Here is a 13,157-nt window from a genome sequence, read left to right as displayed (position 1 = left end):
GGTGACCTTGTTACAGTGAAAGGAAAATTATCTTAATAGTTATATTGGAATCATGGGATGGTTTGGGTGGGAAGGGACCTCAAAGATCATCCAGATCCAACCCCCTGCATGGGCAGGGACACCTCCCACCAGCCCAGGTTGCTCCAAGCCCCATCCAACCTGCCCTTCAACACTGCCAGGGATGGGGCAGCCACAGCTTCCCTGGGCAACCTGGGCCAGGGTCTCACCACCCTCACAGCAAAGAATTTCCTCCTCTTGTCTCACCTCAATCTCCCTCTTCCAGTTTTCATCTATTCCCCCTCAGCCCATCCCTCCCTGCCCTTGTCCCAAGCCCCTCCCCAGCTTTCCTGGAGCCCCTTCAGGCACTGGAAGCTGCTCTAAGGTCTCCCTGGAGCCTTCTCTTCTCCAGGCTGAACACCCCAACTCTCCCAGCCTGGCTCCAGAGCTGCTCCAGCCCTCCCATCATCTCCATGCCCTCCTCTGGCCTCTTTCCAGGAGCTCCACATCCTTCTTACACTGGGGGCTCCAACTACAATCTTGCAGGATGCAAACATGACAGTGACACTGAGCAACTGGTGTGCAGTCCTCTCTGCTCTGTGAGTTGTTGTTCCACTAAGGAGTTAAGTACCACAGTCTGGATTCTGCCAAAACAAACTTTATTGCACAAAAAAAAAAACAAACCAAAAAAAAAAAACAAACCCAAAAACAAAACAAAGGAGAAAATCTTATGTACAATAGTATATAAACAAGGTATCTTAAGAGTGACTCTTGTGCATATATTTTCAACTCAATTGGGTCTAAAAATCTAAAACATCTGCCTAGAGCAGTCAGTTGAGGATTGTCACTTGGAAATGGAAACATTCAGAAATGGCAGGACAGACAATATTAGAGCTATAAAACTAACACTTCTCTCTGACAGCCACATGCTCGTGATGTGAGTAGTGTCCACAATAAGGCATCTTCCTGTTCTGGTGGTGGGTGGGAACGCCACATGCAGCACAAAGAGATGTCAGAGCCAGCCCTGCCCGGGGGAGGCAGCAGAGCCACAGCTCTGCCCACGACAAGGGGACAAACAAGGTGACATTTACAGTGGGACTTGGAGGAGGAGAGAGCTCAGGACCTGTGGGGACAACCCCCCCCACCTCACCCCGAGAGCCCAGGGCCAGGTGAGCAGCTCTCAGCTCTCATCTAGGGGGTGTGGGTCCTGGGGCTGTTCAGTTTTCCCTGGAGGGGAGACAGAGGTGAAAGCCTAAATTAAGCCAATGACAGACCAGGGGGGGGTTGCTAAAGGGAACAAAAGGTTCCCGAGTTGTTCCATGGCACCTGAAGTCAGAAATTCCCCACAATTCAGCAATGTTCCCACCTTCCAGAGGTGTGCAGGCTTGGAGGTCTGCAGGAGGTGATAGAAATCAAACCCCCAGAGACTGAAAAAAGAAGCCCAGTGCCCTTCTGGGCAGCACACAGCAGGGGGCTTGTGGCCCCTCAGCTTGTTTTAGAACAGGGATGACTGCCTTGGAAGTTCTCCCACCACCCTCAGGAGGCTGAAACCAGGCCCAGCTGGTGGGAAGGTGTGGAAAGAAACAAGGAGAGGGCCAAGGACAATGTGCAACTTTGTGCTTAGCTTTCTAGCAAAGCTCCCATACAAATAATCATTACCAAAAGAAAAAATAATAATTAAAAAAAAAAAAAAAGTAGGTTAAGCTTTTTCATCAACACAACTGCTCCAATCAATCATCCCCAGGCTCATGTACCTGGAGAAACTGGGTGTTTCACCTCCAGCAAACTTTAGATGCATCTCCAGGGTGGTGGCACTCACAGCCACCTCCCCCAGAGGCCAAGAAAAGCTGCTCTTGGAATCCTTCAAAACACCCAAGTGTGGAACTTCACAACCCTCAGCTGAGGCCAAGTTTGGCAAAGGGATTTTGTCACTGACAAGGTGGCCACCCCTGAAGAGCTTCACCCAGAAACAGTGGCTGCCTCGGCCAGAATTGCCCCTTGTTCCAGTGCTTCCATCTGCTGGATCAAGGCAGCAGCAGGGAGTGAGGAGGCAGGAAGGGGAAGGGAGGAGAATAAAAATACTCCAGTGAGTACAGAGGTGGAAAGCTCAGAGTTCTTCAGTGAAGGAAACAAAACAGCTCTGCTCAGAGCAGCCAGGATAAAGTCTCTCTAGAATGCTAAATTCAAATCAACTCCTTCAAAAAAATAATACACAAACTAGACTTAATTTTTAAGTGCTCCCCCCATCTCTGACCAAAGATTTTTTCCTCACCCTCCCTTCCCCAAAACACCAGGATGAACATTCCTGCACTTGAATCCTGGAGTTTCCACTTTTCATCTGCCCCTTTTGCACCTGGAGTCTCAGTGGATCAAGTCACCCAGGGCTTGGGTAAAGCTTTGAGCAAGGAGCCCAGATTCCACCACTGCTCTTTTATCTTTGGTCTGTCTAGAACAGTGTCTAGAAGAAAGCCAACAGGCAGGTGGGCTCCACAGAGCAGAGAGGCTCCAGCTCTCCCATCCCACACCAAAAGGTTTCACCTCAGGCACAGGCTGCCTGGGTCCCTCTCACCCTCTGGCCTCCAAGGGCTCCCACAGCTCCAGCTCCAGGTTCAGCAGAGCCCCAGGGAAGGGCTCACTGGCTGGGAACAGAAAAGCTGTCAAGAGGATTCTCAGTCTAGATCTTATTCTTTAATCAAATGAAGAAAAAAAAAAACCCAAACAAACAAAAAAAACCCCAAAACCAACCAGTGTGGGTGTTTCAAAAAAAAAAAAGAGATCACCTGATGCCACATGCTCCAGCTTTCTAGGATAGTTAAGTACCTTTTAAGAGTAGCCTGTCACAAGCTTGGCTTTGTCTAGCATGAAGTCTTCTCGTTCAGCATTATCCACCAGAGCAGCCCAAGGAGACACAAGATATCCTGGAGGTTTCTCCACTCTGGCATGGGTTTGGTTGTCCAGTCTGTCAGGGGTTCTCTAGGGTGTGAAGACAGAACATCCCCATGGCTTGGCCTCTCCACTGGGAACACAGCTCTAAGCTTTAGAGCAACCCTGAGTGTCTGTCTCTGTCTCAGAGGAGCTGCTCTCAGAGTCTATTTCTGTGCTCTCCTGCTGGTGTTTCTCCTGCACCTTCTGCCGGATTCCCTGCAAACGCACGAGTAGGGACTGGTAGTCAAAGTGGCCTCGTTTTTCACCAAAAGGATCCTGGAAGAAACCAGACATAATCATAGAATGGTTAAGATCATCTAGATCCAACCCCCTGCATGGGCAGGGACACCTCCCACCAGCCCAGGTTGCTCCAAGCCCCATCCAACCTGCCCTTCAACACTGCCAGGGCTGGGGCAGCCACAGCTTCCCTGGGCAACCTCTTCCAGTGCTGCTTTTATCCCCATCCCAGGTGGGGGACACATTGTCAGGGCTGTACAAGGTGGGGGTGGAGCTTACACTGTCCCATCTGGTGGGAATCTTTGCTACAAGCCAACACGTGGCCCCAGAGTTAAGGAGAACAACACATCTGGCAGGCACTCCACTGGTACTGAGTGGTACTGAGCCTGGAGTGACTGGATTTTCAGTCCAGGGGCAGAGGAGCCAACGTTGCTGTGTCTCCAGCTGGTTGTGCTCAGGCCTCCTGCACCTCTGTTTACAAGTGAGCAGAAACCAAACCAGTTACTGCCTCTGGGGACTGGACACAACACACTCCCAGGCCACAAACCCATGAGGAAAGCAACTGAGCTCTGGTTCCTTGAAGAGGAAACAAGAGGAGGCCAGACCTCACACTCCTCTCCTGTCACCAAACTTCACTACACAGCCTGCAGCTCAGTGCTCTGCAGGCACAGACCTTCCCTATGGGAAGTTCTCACTCCCAACATCAACTTCTCCTGCTCAGCTGATGAATGACACAGCCAGGGAAGGCACTGATGGGAAAAGAGGGCTCAAAGACACAAGAGCATTAAATCAGCCACCTCCATCTTTCCTTAGCAGTGGAATTTCTCAATGAGTCAGAGAAGAGGTGGCTGGTGAGGGAGGAAGACACATCTGTTGATATGCAAATAGCTTGGTAATCTATTCTTTTAAAGTCTGCTCTCCTGCAGAAACCAGCTCCTGTCTTCAACCTGCCCAGATGTGTCTGCCATTCTGTCACTCTTCCCACACCCCTTCCTCCTCCAGTAACTTCTGGCTCAGTCAGCCCCTTGCAACCTCCTCTGACAGGACAAGGAGCCTCAGAGGAAAGTTCCTACCTGCTGAATGAGCAAAGGAAGCTCAGAAAGAGAGAAACTCCAGCAGTGACCCAACAGGAAAGCACTGCAGTGGAGTTCAGGTGCCACCAGAGGTGGGTAACCAGCACGTGCCATCCCTGCCAAACACCAAACCCACAGGAAAGCAAAACGTGTTGGTTCCACTGCTGGAAGAAGCACCTCCTTGCCTGGAGAGCAGCTCTGAGAAGTCTACCAGCCTTGAAAACACACTCTGAGCTTGGGGAAGGCAGGGGTTTATCCACAGGAGCACCTCAGGCTTCAGTTTCATGGAACATGCAGCTCACAGAAATGCTCCAGACCCACCCCACGTCCCCCTGTGAGCTGCACATTGTTGCCTGTCACTAAGCAGGCACCCTCAGCTAAGGAGTGTGTTCTAAGCAAGAAAATGCTCTGCCACCCACCTGCATTGTCTGGCCCTGGAGATACAGCCTCTCTTTACACACCCCTTCATAGAAGTCATAGTATTCCATGAAGGATTTTTCCATCACGCCCCTGAACACAAGGAGAGAGGAACCAGTCAGCACCAAACGAGTGTCACACCAGTGACAGGGTCACCTCATCCCACTCCACTCCAGCTCAGCTCACTGCTGTGGACCCTGTCCCACACAACCAGCAGGACCTGGAGCAGGATGAGCCCCAGCACCACTGCAGCTGAGATCCTGCACGTCTCTCCACAACAGCTGCCCCCTTCCCTCCCCTCCCATCTGGGGTTATTTTTTTCCCCACAAAACAAAGCCCATTTATTCCCCAGCAGAAGCCAGAGGGTGCAGGCCCTGGGCACATGAACACAGCCCTTGTAAACCCAGGCCCAGCTCCTGAGCACCACGCAGATGCAGCCACCCCCTCTCCAAGGGAAACTACCCACCCCGGGGAGAGCTCAAAAGACCTTCCCTGAAGCAACCCTCAGGATTTCAGGAGGGGCAGCCCGAGTTTATTTCCCTTCCCCACCTCCACTTTCTGCTGTTCCCTCCTTTCCATACCTCAGTGGCTCAGGACAGGGACACTTTCCCTCCAGCATGTCACACACTGCCACCCGGATGGTCTCGTGCCGAATGCACTCGTTGTAGTTCTTGCTGTCCCCTGGGTGCCTCTCCTGGAAATAGAATTTGGGCCAGTGAGTCCACAGGACTGCACAGGGCCTGAGGGATTTCACTGGTGCCCAGTCCCACCAGGGCTGTGTCTGTCCTGTGTCTGCTCAGCTCATTCATACTGCAGGGGAAAAGCTATTGCTGCGAGATTGTCCCCGTCTCCAGAGCCTCCGACTCCCAGAGGATGGAGAGGGCAGCACAGAAACCTGCCTCTCCACAGGCTGCTGGAGACCAGGAGAACCTGAGCAGTTTGGTTCCTGTGTGACCATATGTCCCAAGGAAGCCATTCCAGGAGTCAGGTAGCAGAGAAAAGAAGAGCTGCCCCATCTCCCCTTCTCAAATGCCTCTTGTTCTTCTGCTCCCCTACACGTGTGTGAGTCTCTGATCAGAGCTGCCTGGGAACTGCCCCTCCAGCTCTGACCAGAAGAACCTGGGAAAGAGCCAAGGGACATAACCTACTTTTGTTACCATTTCCAGAATGGGATTTGCCACCAGGAGGGAAGAATCACAGAATGGTTTGGGTGGGAAGGGACCTTAAAGCTCATCCAGTCCCAACCCCCTGCATGGGCAGGGACACCTCCCACCAGCCCAGGCTGCTCCAAGCCCCATCCAACCTGCCCTTCAACACTGCCAGGGATGGGGCAGCCACAGCTTCCCTGGGCAACCTGGGCCAGGCTCTCACCACCTCACAGCAAAGAATTTCCTCCTCATGTCTCACCTCAACCTCCCTCTTCCAGTCTTCATCCATCCCCCCTTGCCCTCTCCCTCCCTGCCCTTGTCCCAAGCCCCTCCCCAGCTTTCCTGGAGCCCCTTCAGGCACTGGAAGCTGCTCTAAGGTCTCCCTGGAGCCTTCTCTTCTCCAGGCTGAACACCCCAGCTCTCCCAGCCTGGCTCCAGAGCAGAGCTGCTCCAGCCCTCCCAGCATCTCCGTGGATTCTGGACTTGCTCCAGGAGAGCCCAACAGCTGCAGAACCAGAGATGATCCACCCCCAAGCTCTCACCTGCTCAAAGCCTGGCTCGTTGTGATAAGGGTTCTCAGTCATCAGAGACTGGATGGAGATGAGGACTGAAGAGATACTCTGTGCTGGGCTCCACGCTGGCCCGGTCCAGGTGCTGAGGCATTAAAACAGAAAAGCACCAGTTAACAAGGCAGGACTGGCCCAGTCAGCACCAACCCTCCAGCTACCAAAGCTCCTGGAGCTTGGGACACCCCATCCACACCTCACAGACAGGAGCAAAAACAGCTGCTGCAGAGAGCACTGGGCACTGTGAGAGCTGTCAGGGTCAAAGTCGGGTGTTCTCTCAACCAAATGAGAACTTGAGCAAGACAAGAGGGGCTGGTGAACTTCATTGCTAACTCACCCAGGGCATCACCCATGAGCTGAGAAGGAACATCCCTGAGCACTTCACAGGGCACCTTAAAGCTGAAGCAAAGATCCCCCCCAGCAGCCTGGGGCAGCAGCAGCTTCCAGCAGTGCCACCACTCAAACCCAGCTCCTCTTCTGAACTAAAATCTGGCTTCCAAGCCCCCAGGCCATCACTGGTGCAGCCTGTGACACAACCACCCAGCACCAGCATGGCTGGCAAGGCCCTCAGGGTGCTCTGCTGCAGGAAGAAGCTGCTCCTTTGACACACAGAGGGTGGCAAAACCCTTGGCACAGAACAGCACGGGCTGCTCTGCTGCTTGACCTCCACATCCTAGTTCCAGACACAGCCCTGTCTCCCTGTGAGCTGAACCAGGATGTGCTGACCCACAAATGCTCTTCCTAAATCCCTTCCCTGGCAGCTCCCTCTGTGCTTCCCATTCCTGCTGAGCCCAAGGCTCTCTGGTCACTTCCACAGGTCACCTTCCATGCCAGGGCTACAACTGCAGGAGCAGCCAGGGAGCTGGGGGGGGTGGTCAGAGCCCCGAGATACAGACAAGCCCAACACACCCCAGGGCTCTGCAGGTGTCAGCAGGGTCACCAGGGTTGGAAGGGACCTCTGGAGATCATCTCGTCCAGTCCCTGCTAGAGCAGGGTCACCTACAGCAGATCCCCCAGGAACACACCCAGGCAGGTTTGGGATGTCTCCAGAGAAGGAGCCTCCACAGCCTCTCTGGGCAGCCTGTCCTGGGCTCTGTCACTCTCATAGTAAAGAACTTTTTCCTTAATGTTTAATTTGACCCTCCTGTGCTCCAGTCTGTGCCCATTTCCCCTTCTCCTGTCACTGGGCACTGTGGAAAAGAGTCTGGCCCATCCTCCTGACACCCCCTGGAGATACTGATCCCACCAGTGAGATCCCCCCTCAAGCTCCTCCTCTCCAGGCTGATCAGCCCCAGCTCCCTCAGCCTTTAGAGCACCCAGAGCTCCCTGATCAGGAAGCTCCTGTGCTGAGGATGGGGTTTCCCAGCACAGAGCACCTCTCCACCAGCCCTGGGCCAGGATCTGGGAGCTGATGGGGATCAGCTACTAGGACCAATGTTGGTGGGAGTGGCCCAGGCACAGCAGTGCAGGAACCATCCCAGCCAGGCTGACCAGAACCTCACACTCCAGAATTTCCTCCTCATGTCTCACCTCAACCTCCCTCTTCCAGTTTTCATCCATCCCCCTCATCCCATCCCTCCCTGCCCTTGTCCCAAGCCCCTCCCCAGCTTTCCTGGAGCCCCTTCAGGCACTGGAAGCTGCTCTAAGGTCTCCCTGGAGCCTTCTCTTCTCCAGGCTGAACACCCCAACTCTCCCAGCCTGGCTCCAGAGCTGCTCCAGCCCTGGGATCATCTCTGTGGCCTCCTCTGGCCTCTCTCCAGGAGCTCCACCTCCTTTTTCTCTTGGGGGCTCCAGAACTGGGACCCAGTTCTCCAGACGTGGTCTCACGAGAGCAGAGTAAAGGGGCAGAGTCACCTCCCTGGCCCTGCTGATGCCCCAGAGCCCAGGCCACGGGTGATTTCTGGGCTGCCACCTCATCTTGGGAGCCCTTTCCCCAGGGAGGTTCTGTGATGGGAGGTGCACCCAGAGCAGGTGTCCGGGGTGAGACGAGGTGCACGGGGTGTGGGGAAGGCCACGTGAGGCAGCCCCAGCCTGGCAGCCACCTCCTGCCTCCCCAGCCAAGCAGCCCCAGGGCCCCCTCCTTACCCCAGGATACTCAGGCAGACTTTCCCATTGCGGTAGAAGTTGGGGTTAAACCTCACTGTGTTATTGCCTGTTGTCATCAGTTTGACCCGGGGTGGGTGGATGGGATAATCTGGAGGACAGCGAAACAGGAACAAGAAGAAACCCCCTTCATAAGGCGTGTCAAAGGGGCCTGTGATCAAGGCATGAATCTGGAAAACAAAAGCCCACCTTGGGCACCACTTCACAAACCAGCCAGCTCCCCCCCCCACCCCCACCCCCAACCCTCCAGAGAACCAAGGAACCTCCAAGCCAGGCCCAAGGGGGGGGGGATCCCTCCCTTCCCCTCCTTCCCAATCCCCTCCCTTCCCCTCCTTCCCAATCCCCTCCCTCCCTGCCAGGCTCCACGGGCAAAAAGCAGGTTTCCAAGGGCAGCTTTGGCTGGAATCCACCACAGCTGCCTCCCAACCATCATCTACACCAGCCTGAACTGCAGCTCAGCTGCTGAGCTCTGCTTAAAAAGAACAAAACAACAACAAAAAGGAGTAAGATTTCCAGTGATGGGGGGGGGGGGAAATAAAAATCTAGATTCATTTGAGAAGGAAAAAAAACCCCTTAACATTCAGAATTTCTGCCCAAACTAGAGCATCCCTCCTTTTTTTATTATTATTAGTATTTTATGGGCTCCTGCTGATTTGGTTTTATTACAACAAATCCCTCCCTCTCCTCTGCCAGGATCTGAATTTAAAACCCTTGTCTCTCTGTGCTAATTACCCCTCAAAGATCCCAAATGTGCCCCAGGAAACCTGCTCCCTTTGGGCTAGTAAGGAAGCTCAGCCCCCCCAGGGATCCAAACCTCCTTGTTAATCATCTGCTCCTCTCCCCAGGATCCCAGGGCAAAGCCCCAGGGCTGGTGTTTCACACCCCACTTCTCCCTTGGGAAGGGCATTTGGGCACTTCCAGCTTCCCAGGCTGAGGGAAAGGCAGAGGGAAATGCCCCGGGGGGGGGCTGTGCACAGACACCCCCTTTGTGCTGCCTCCAAAACCCCAAGGCAGGCAGGCAGGCACTGGCAGGGGGACAGTTTGGGAATCTGGGGGAATGTGGAGGATGCCCTGTTCATCAGAGATAAAATCCCAAGTGTCCTCACACACACACTCAGCTCTCAAAGCAGCCCAGCCAGGCCAGGGGACACAACTGGCTCCTCCTGCCCTTCTTCTCCAGCCAAGAAACACCCTGGTGGGTCAGGAACCTCCCCTGAGCAACTTCTGCCTCCCAGCTCCTTGTGTTCCCTCTGATATCATCACTGGAAATTCCCAGTCCTGGAAAGCCCCCAAGGGCCAGGAGGGGCAGGAGTGGGGCAGGAGGCAGCAGCCCTGGCTGCTGTGGCCCCAGGGAGCAGCTCTGCTGGAGGGGACATGGGGAGTCAGACCTGCAGGTGACCCTGGAACCTGGGAGAAGAAGCCAGGACCCGGGTGCAAGGACACAAACACCTCCAGCTTCCACCAGTGGATTATAGACACCCCAGCACTGGTTAATGGACACATCTCCAGCCTCTCTGAGAAGTCCTCCATGGCCAAGGGCTTTCCCTGGAGCTCTCTCTTCTTTGAGCTGCTCTGTTGGTTTCTTTTCAAGCACCAGTAGGATGAAAAGAGCTGGTTCAGCACCCCACTGCTTCCCAGGACCACTGAGGCACCTGTGGAAGCTCCTCAGATCCCTGGGATGGTGTCTCTCCACAGAGCCAGTTTCCTGGAGGACCTGCTCCCATTTCAAATGCAGCCCATCTCCACCTCACCAAGGAAAACTGGAGCCTCTGGCAAGACTCCCCCTGAGTTCTCCCACTTGGGCAACCTCTGAGAGCAGCCACCAACAGCACCACACTGAGAGCTGTGAAGCTGAACCAGCTCCCAGTCTTCTCTTACCTTGGTCATGTCGTGGGGATCAGGCACAACAAACATTCCCGGGGGTGGCTCCTTGTAAATGGACATGATGTCCCTGGACAAAGGAAACAGGGATTAGGCAGGATCTCCCTGCTTGTTCAGCAGCCCTTGAGGCACCCAAGGTTCTAGGTGACAAATCCCTGTGTGGATGCAGAGGGAGGGACAGACTTCTGAGGTGGAAACTTGTAAGGACACTTCTCCTTTGCCTCTGTTTTCTGGTTGGGCTCCTTCAACTTCTCCCCACAAAGAACTGGGACGTTTCCAGAGCCCAAGCAGCACTCCAGGAATCCATGCAGAAGCCACCAGACCAAGGGAAACCTCCACCACCTTGGGACTGTACCACAGATCATCAACTTCAACCACAACCTTCCCCTGAGGGCAGCACTGAAAAGCTGTCTTGGGTGAAAGTTGGGGTTGGAAGGGTGACTTCTCCCTCCCTGGGTTTTCCCTCATCACACTCAGACTATTTACAGGATCCCAGCCATTTGTTTGCCCCCAACATTCCATGATTCAGCTGCCTCTGAGGATGTTTCTGCTCTGACAAACTGGGGTTTGATCTTGAAGAGCACTGAGGATGCACAGACACACACACACAGCTTGGGCACGAGGGCCTTGTTTCCTCAGGAACGTGGCCTAAATTCACTGCAAAGCAGTAAATCACCTACAAGTCTGGGCAGTTCACAGATCAGCAGAATGGTTCCTGCTCCCTTCGATCCCCAAAAAACCTCCCCTCCCATCAGGGGAGCTGTGCTGAGCTCCAGGACCATCTCCCACTCATCCTTCCCATCTGGAAGCTCCGAGATGTTCCAGGGGGAGAGCAAGAGGAGGAGAGGACCTCACCCTCCTGCCTACCCAGATGGAGTCAGAGCTTCTGGTCTCTGGGTTGGAAAGTGCCCAAATCTTTGGTGCCATCTTTGGAAGCTGTGACACGAGCTCCAGAAGAAGGGATGAGCAAGAGCCTGGCAGGCACCAACACTTGCTCCCGAGGAAGAGGAAGGGCTGGTTGGAACAGTGCCAGCCTTTCCCTAGCAAGGCAAGAGGGGGATTTGCTCCTGGGATCAAAAGGGAGGGACCAGATGAGCCTTTCAAGGGTCAGGGGAGGGACAGGATCATCCCAGGCAGGTTTTAGGAGAAAAACATCCCAACTCCAGAGCTGCTGGGAGATGGAGAAGCAGCTCCTCTCCTCAGCCACCCATGGCAGGAGCAGCCTCAGCCCCGTGAGACCAGGAGCTCTGGTGCCAGGGTCCCCAGCAGCAGCAGCAGATGGAGACAGAGCCCTGGATGGGGACACAGGGGCCTGAGCCTCCAGCCTCACCCAAACCGCTGGGAAAGCCCCCAGGACAGCGGGGGCCGGATTTGTCCCCAGGAAAACCTCGGGACACGGGGGGGGGGGGGGGGGAGCGGGGGCTGTTCCCAGGAAAGCCCCAGGGTGGGGGCTGGAGGAGGGGGCTCCGTCCCCGGGCCTGCAGGCTGGGGAGGGGACAGGGGGGCCCGGGAGGGGGGACAGGGGGGCCCGGGATGGGGGGACAGGGGGGCCCGGGATGGGGGGACAGGGGGGCCCGGGAGGGGGGACACGGGGCCCGGGGGGCAGTTACCGGCGCAGGGGCACCGGGGACGAGCCCAGCGCCTCCGCCGCGCTACGAGCCCCGGCCCCGCGCAGCCCCCCGGGGTTCCCCAGCCCGTTAGGGCCCGGGGGAGACCCCCGGGGACGGCGGAGGGGAGGAGCGGAGCCACGTCCCGGGTGGGTCCCGGGTGGGTCCCGGGGCAGCGCGACCCCCTCTCACCGTTTGATCCGCAGGAGACAGGCCGGGCTGGGCCGCTCGCTGTCCCAGTCCCCGCTCAGCGTGGGGTCCCAGAAAGCCGAGTGCGTGAGGAGCGCGGCCCCCGCCGCCGCCGCCGCCGCCGCGATGGGGGCCCCGCCGCCCCCCGGGGGGACCCCGCTCCCCGGGCCGGCAGCGCCGAAACCCGCTGCCGCCCACAGCTCGGCGGGGATGAAGACCCCGGGGCTCCCCGCGCCGCCGGGCGGGCCGGCCGAGGCGCTGCCGCCGCCCCCCCCCCGCCGCCAGCACCGCCGGGGCCGCCTCCTCCGCCGCCGGGCTCTCCGCCATTCCGGGGAACGCCGCTTCCGGGACTCCGCGCCACCGAGTCCGCCGGACAGAGCGGCCCCCGCCGCGCCTCCCCTGCCCCCAGCGCCGGCCAGAGCGCCGCCTCGCCCCGCCCACTACCGGCGCAAACTCCGCCCCCCGTGACCACCGAGGAACGGCCCCGCGGCCAGAGCGTCCCTCCCACCGAGAGGCCGCAGGGCGGGGTAGAGCGTACCGCTGGGAGTAGCGCGCCCCCCTGCGGCGCGGAGGCCTCGCGGGGCCGGTTTGGGGATTGTTTTTGGGGGGGAAAAAGCCCAGTTTGGGGGCGGGGAACGCGCCTCAGCCCCGCGGCTCAGCTCCGCCTCTGCCTGCCCTGCCAGGACCCCCCACCTCTGCCTCTGCCCTGCCAGGACCCCCAGCTCTGCCCTGCCAGGACCCCCCAGCTCTGCCCTGCCCTGCCAGGACCCCCCATCTTTGCCTCTGCCCTGCCAGGACCCTCCAGCTCTGCCCTGCCAGGACCCCCCAGCTCTGCCCTGCCAGGACCCCCAGCTCTGCCCTGCCCTGCCAGGACCCCCCAGCTCTGCCTCTTCCCTGCCAGGACCCCCCATCTCTGCCTCTGCCCTGCCAGGACCCCCCACCTCTGCCCTGCCAGGACACCCAGCTCTGCCCTGCCAGGATCCCCCCAGCTCTGCCCTGCCAGGACACCCAGCT

The 13,157-nt window shown here is 57.0% G+C and overlaps 1 protein-coding gene across 1 annotated transcript; it reads right to left on the bottom strand.

Moving 5' to 3' along the window:
- Window positions 1-635: 635 nt before the first annotated feature.
- UBE2Z (ubiquitin conjugating enzyme E2 Z) lies at window positions 636-12,541 on the bottom strand. The gene is given in 8 exon segments (XM_051640425.1): window positions 636-3,198; window positions 4,652-4,742; window positions 5,231-5,343; window positions 6,340-6,451; window positions 8,449-8,636; window positions 10,345-10,417; window positions 12,147-12,418; window positions 12,420-12,541. Coding segments are annotated over 8 exon segments (1,071 nt in total). The 5' UTR covers window positions 12,471-12,541; the 3' UTR covers window positions 636-3,027.
- Between the last annotated feature and the right edge of the window lie 616 nt (window positions 12,542-13,157).

Source organism: Apus apus, chromosome 25 (genome assembly GCF_020740795.1).
Source record: "Apus apus isolate bApuApu2 chromosome 25, bApuApu2.pri.cur, whole genome shotgun sequence".
Taxonomy (NCBI): Eukaryota; Metazoa; Chordata; class Aves; order Apodiformes; family Apodidae; genus Apus; species Apus apus.
Note: the sequence above shows the minus strand (reverse complement) of the source record. Positions and strands in the feature narration are given on the sequence as shown.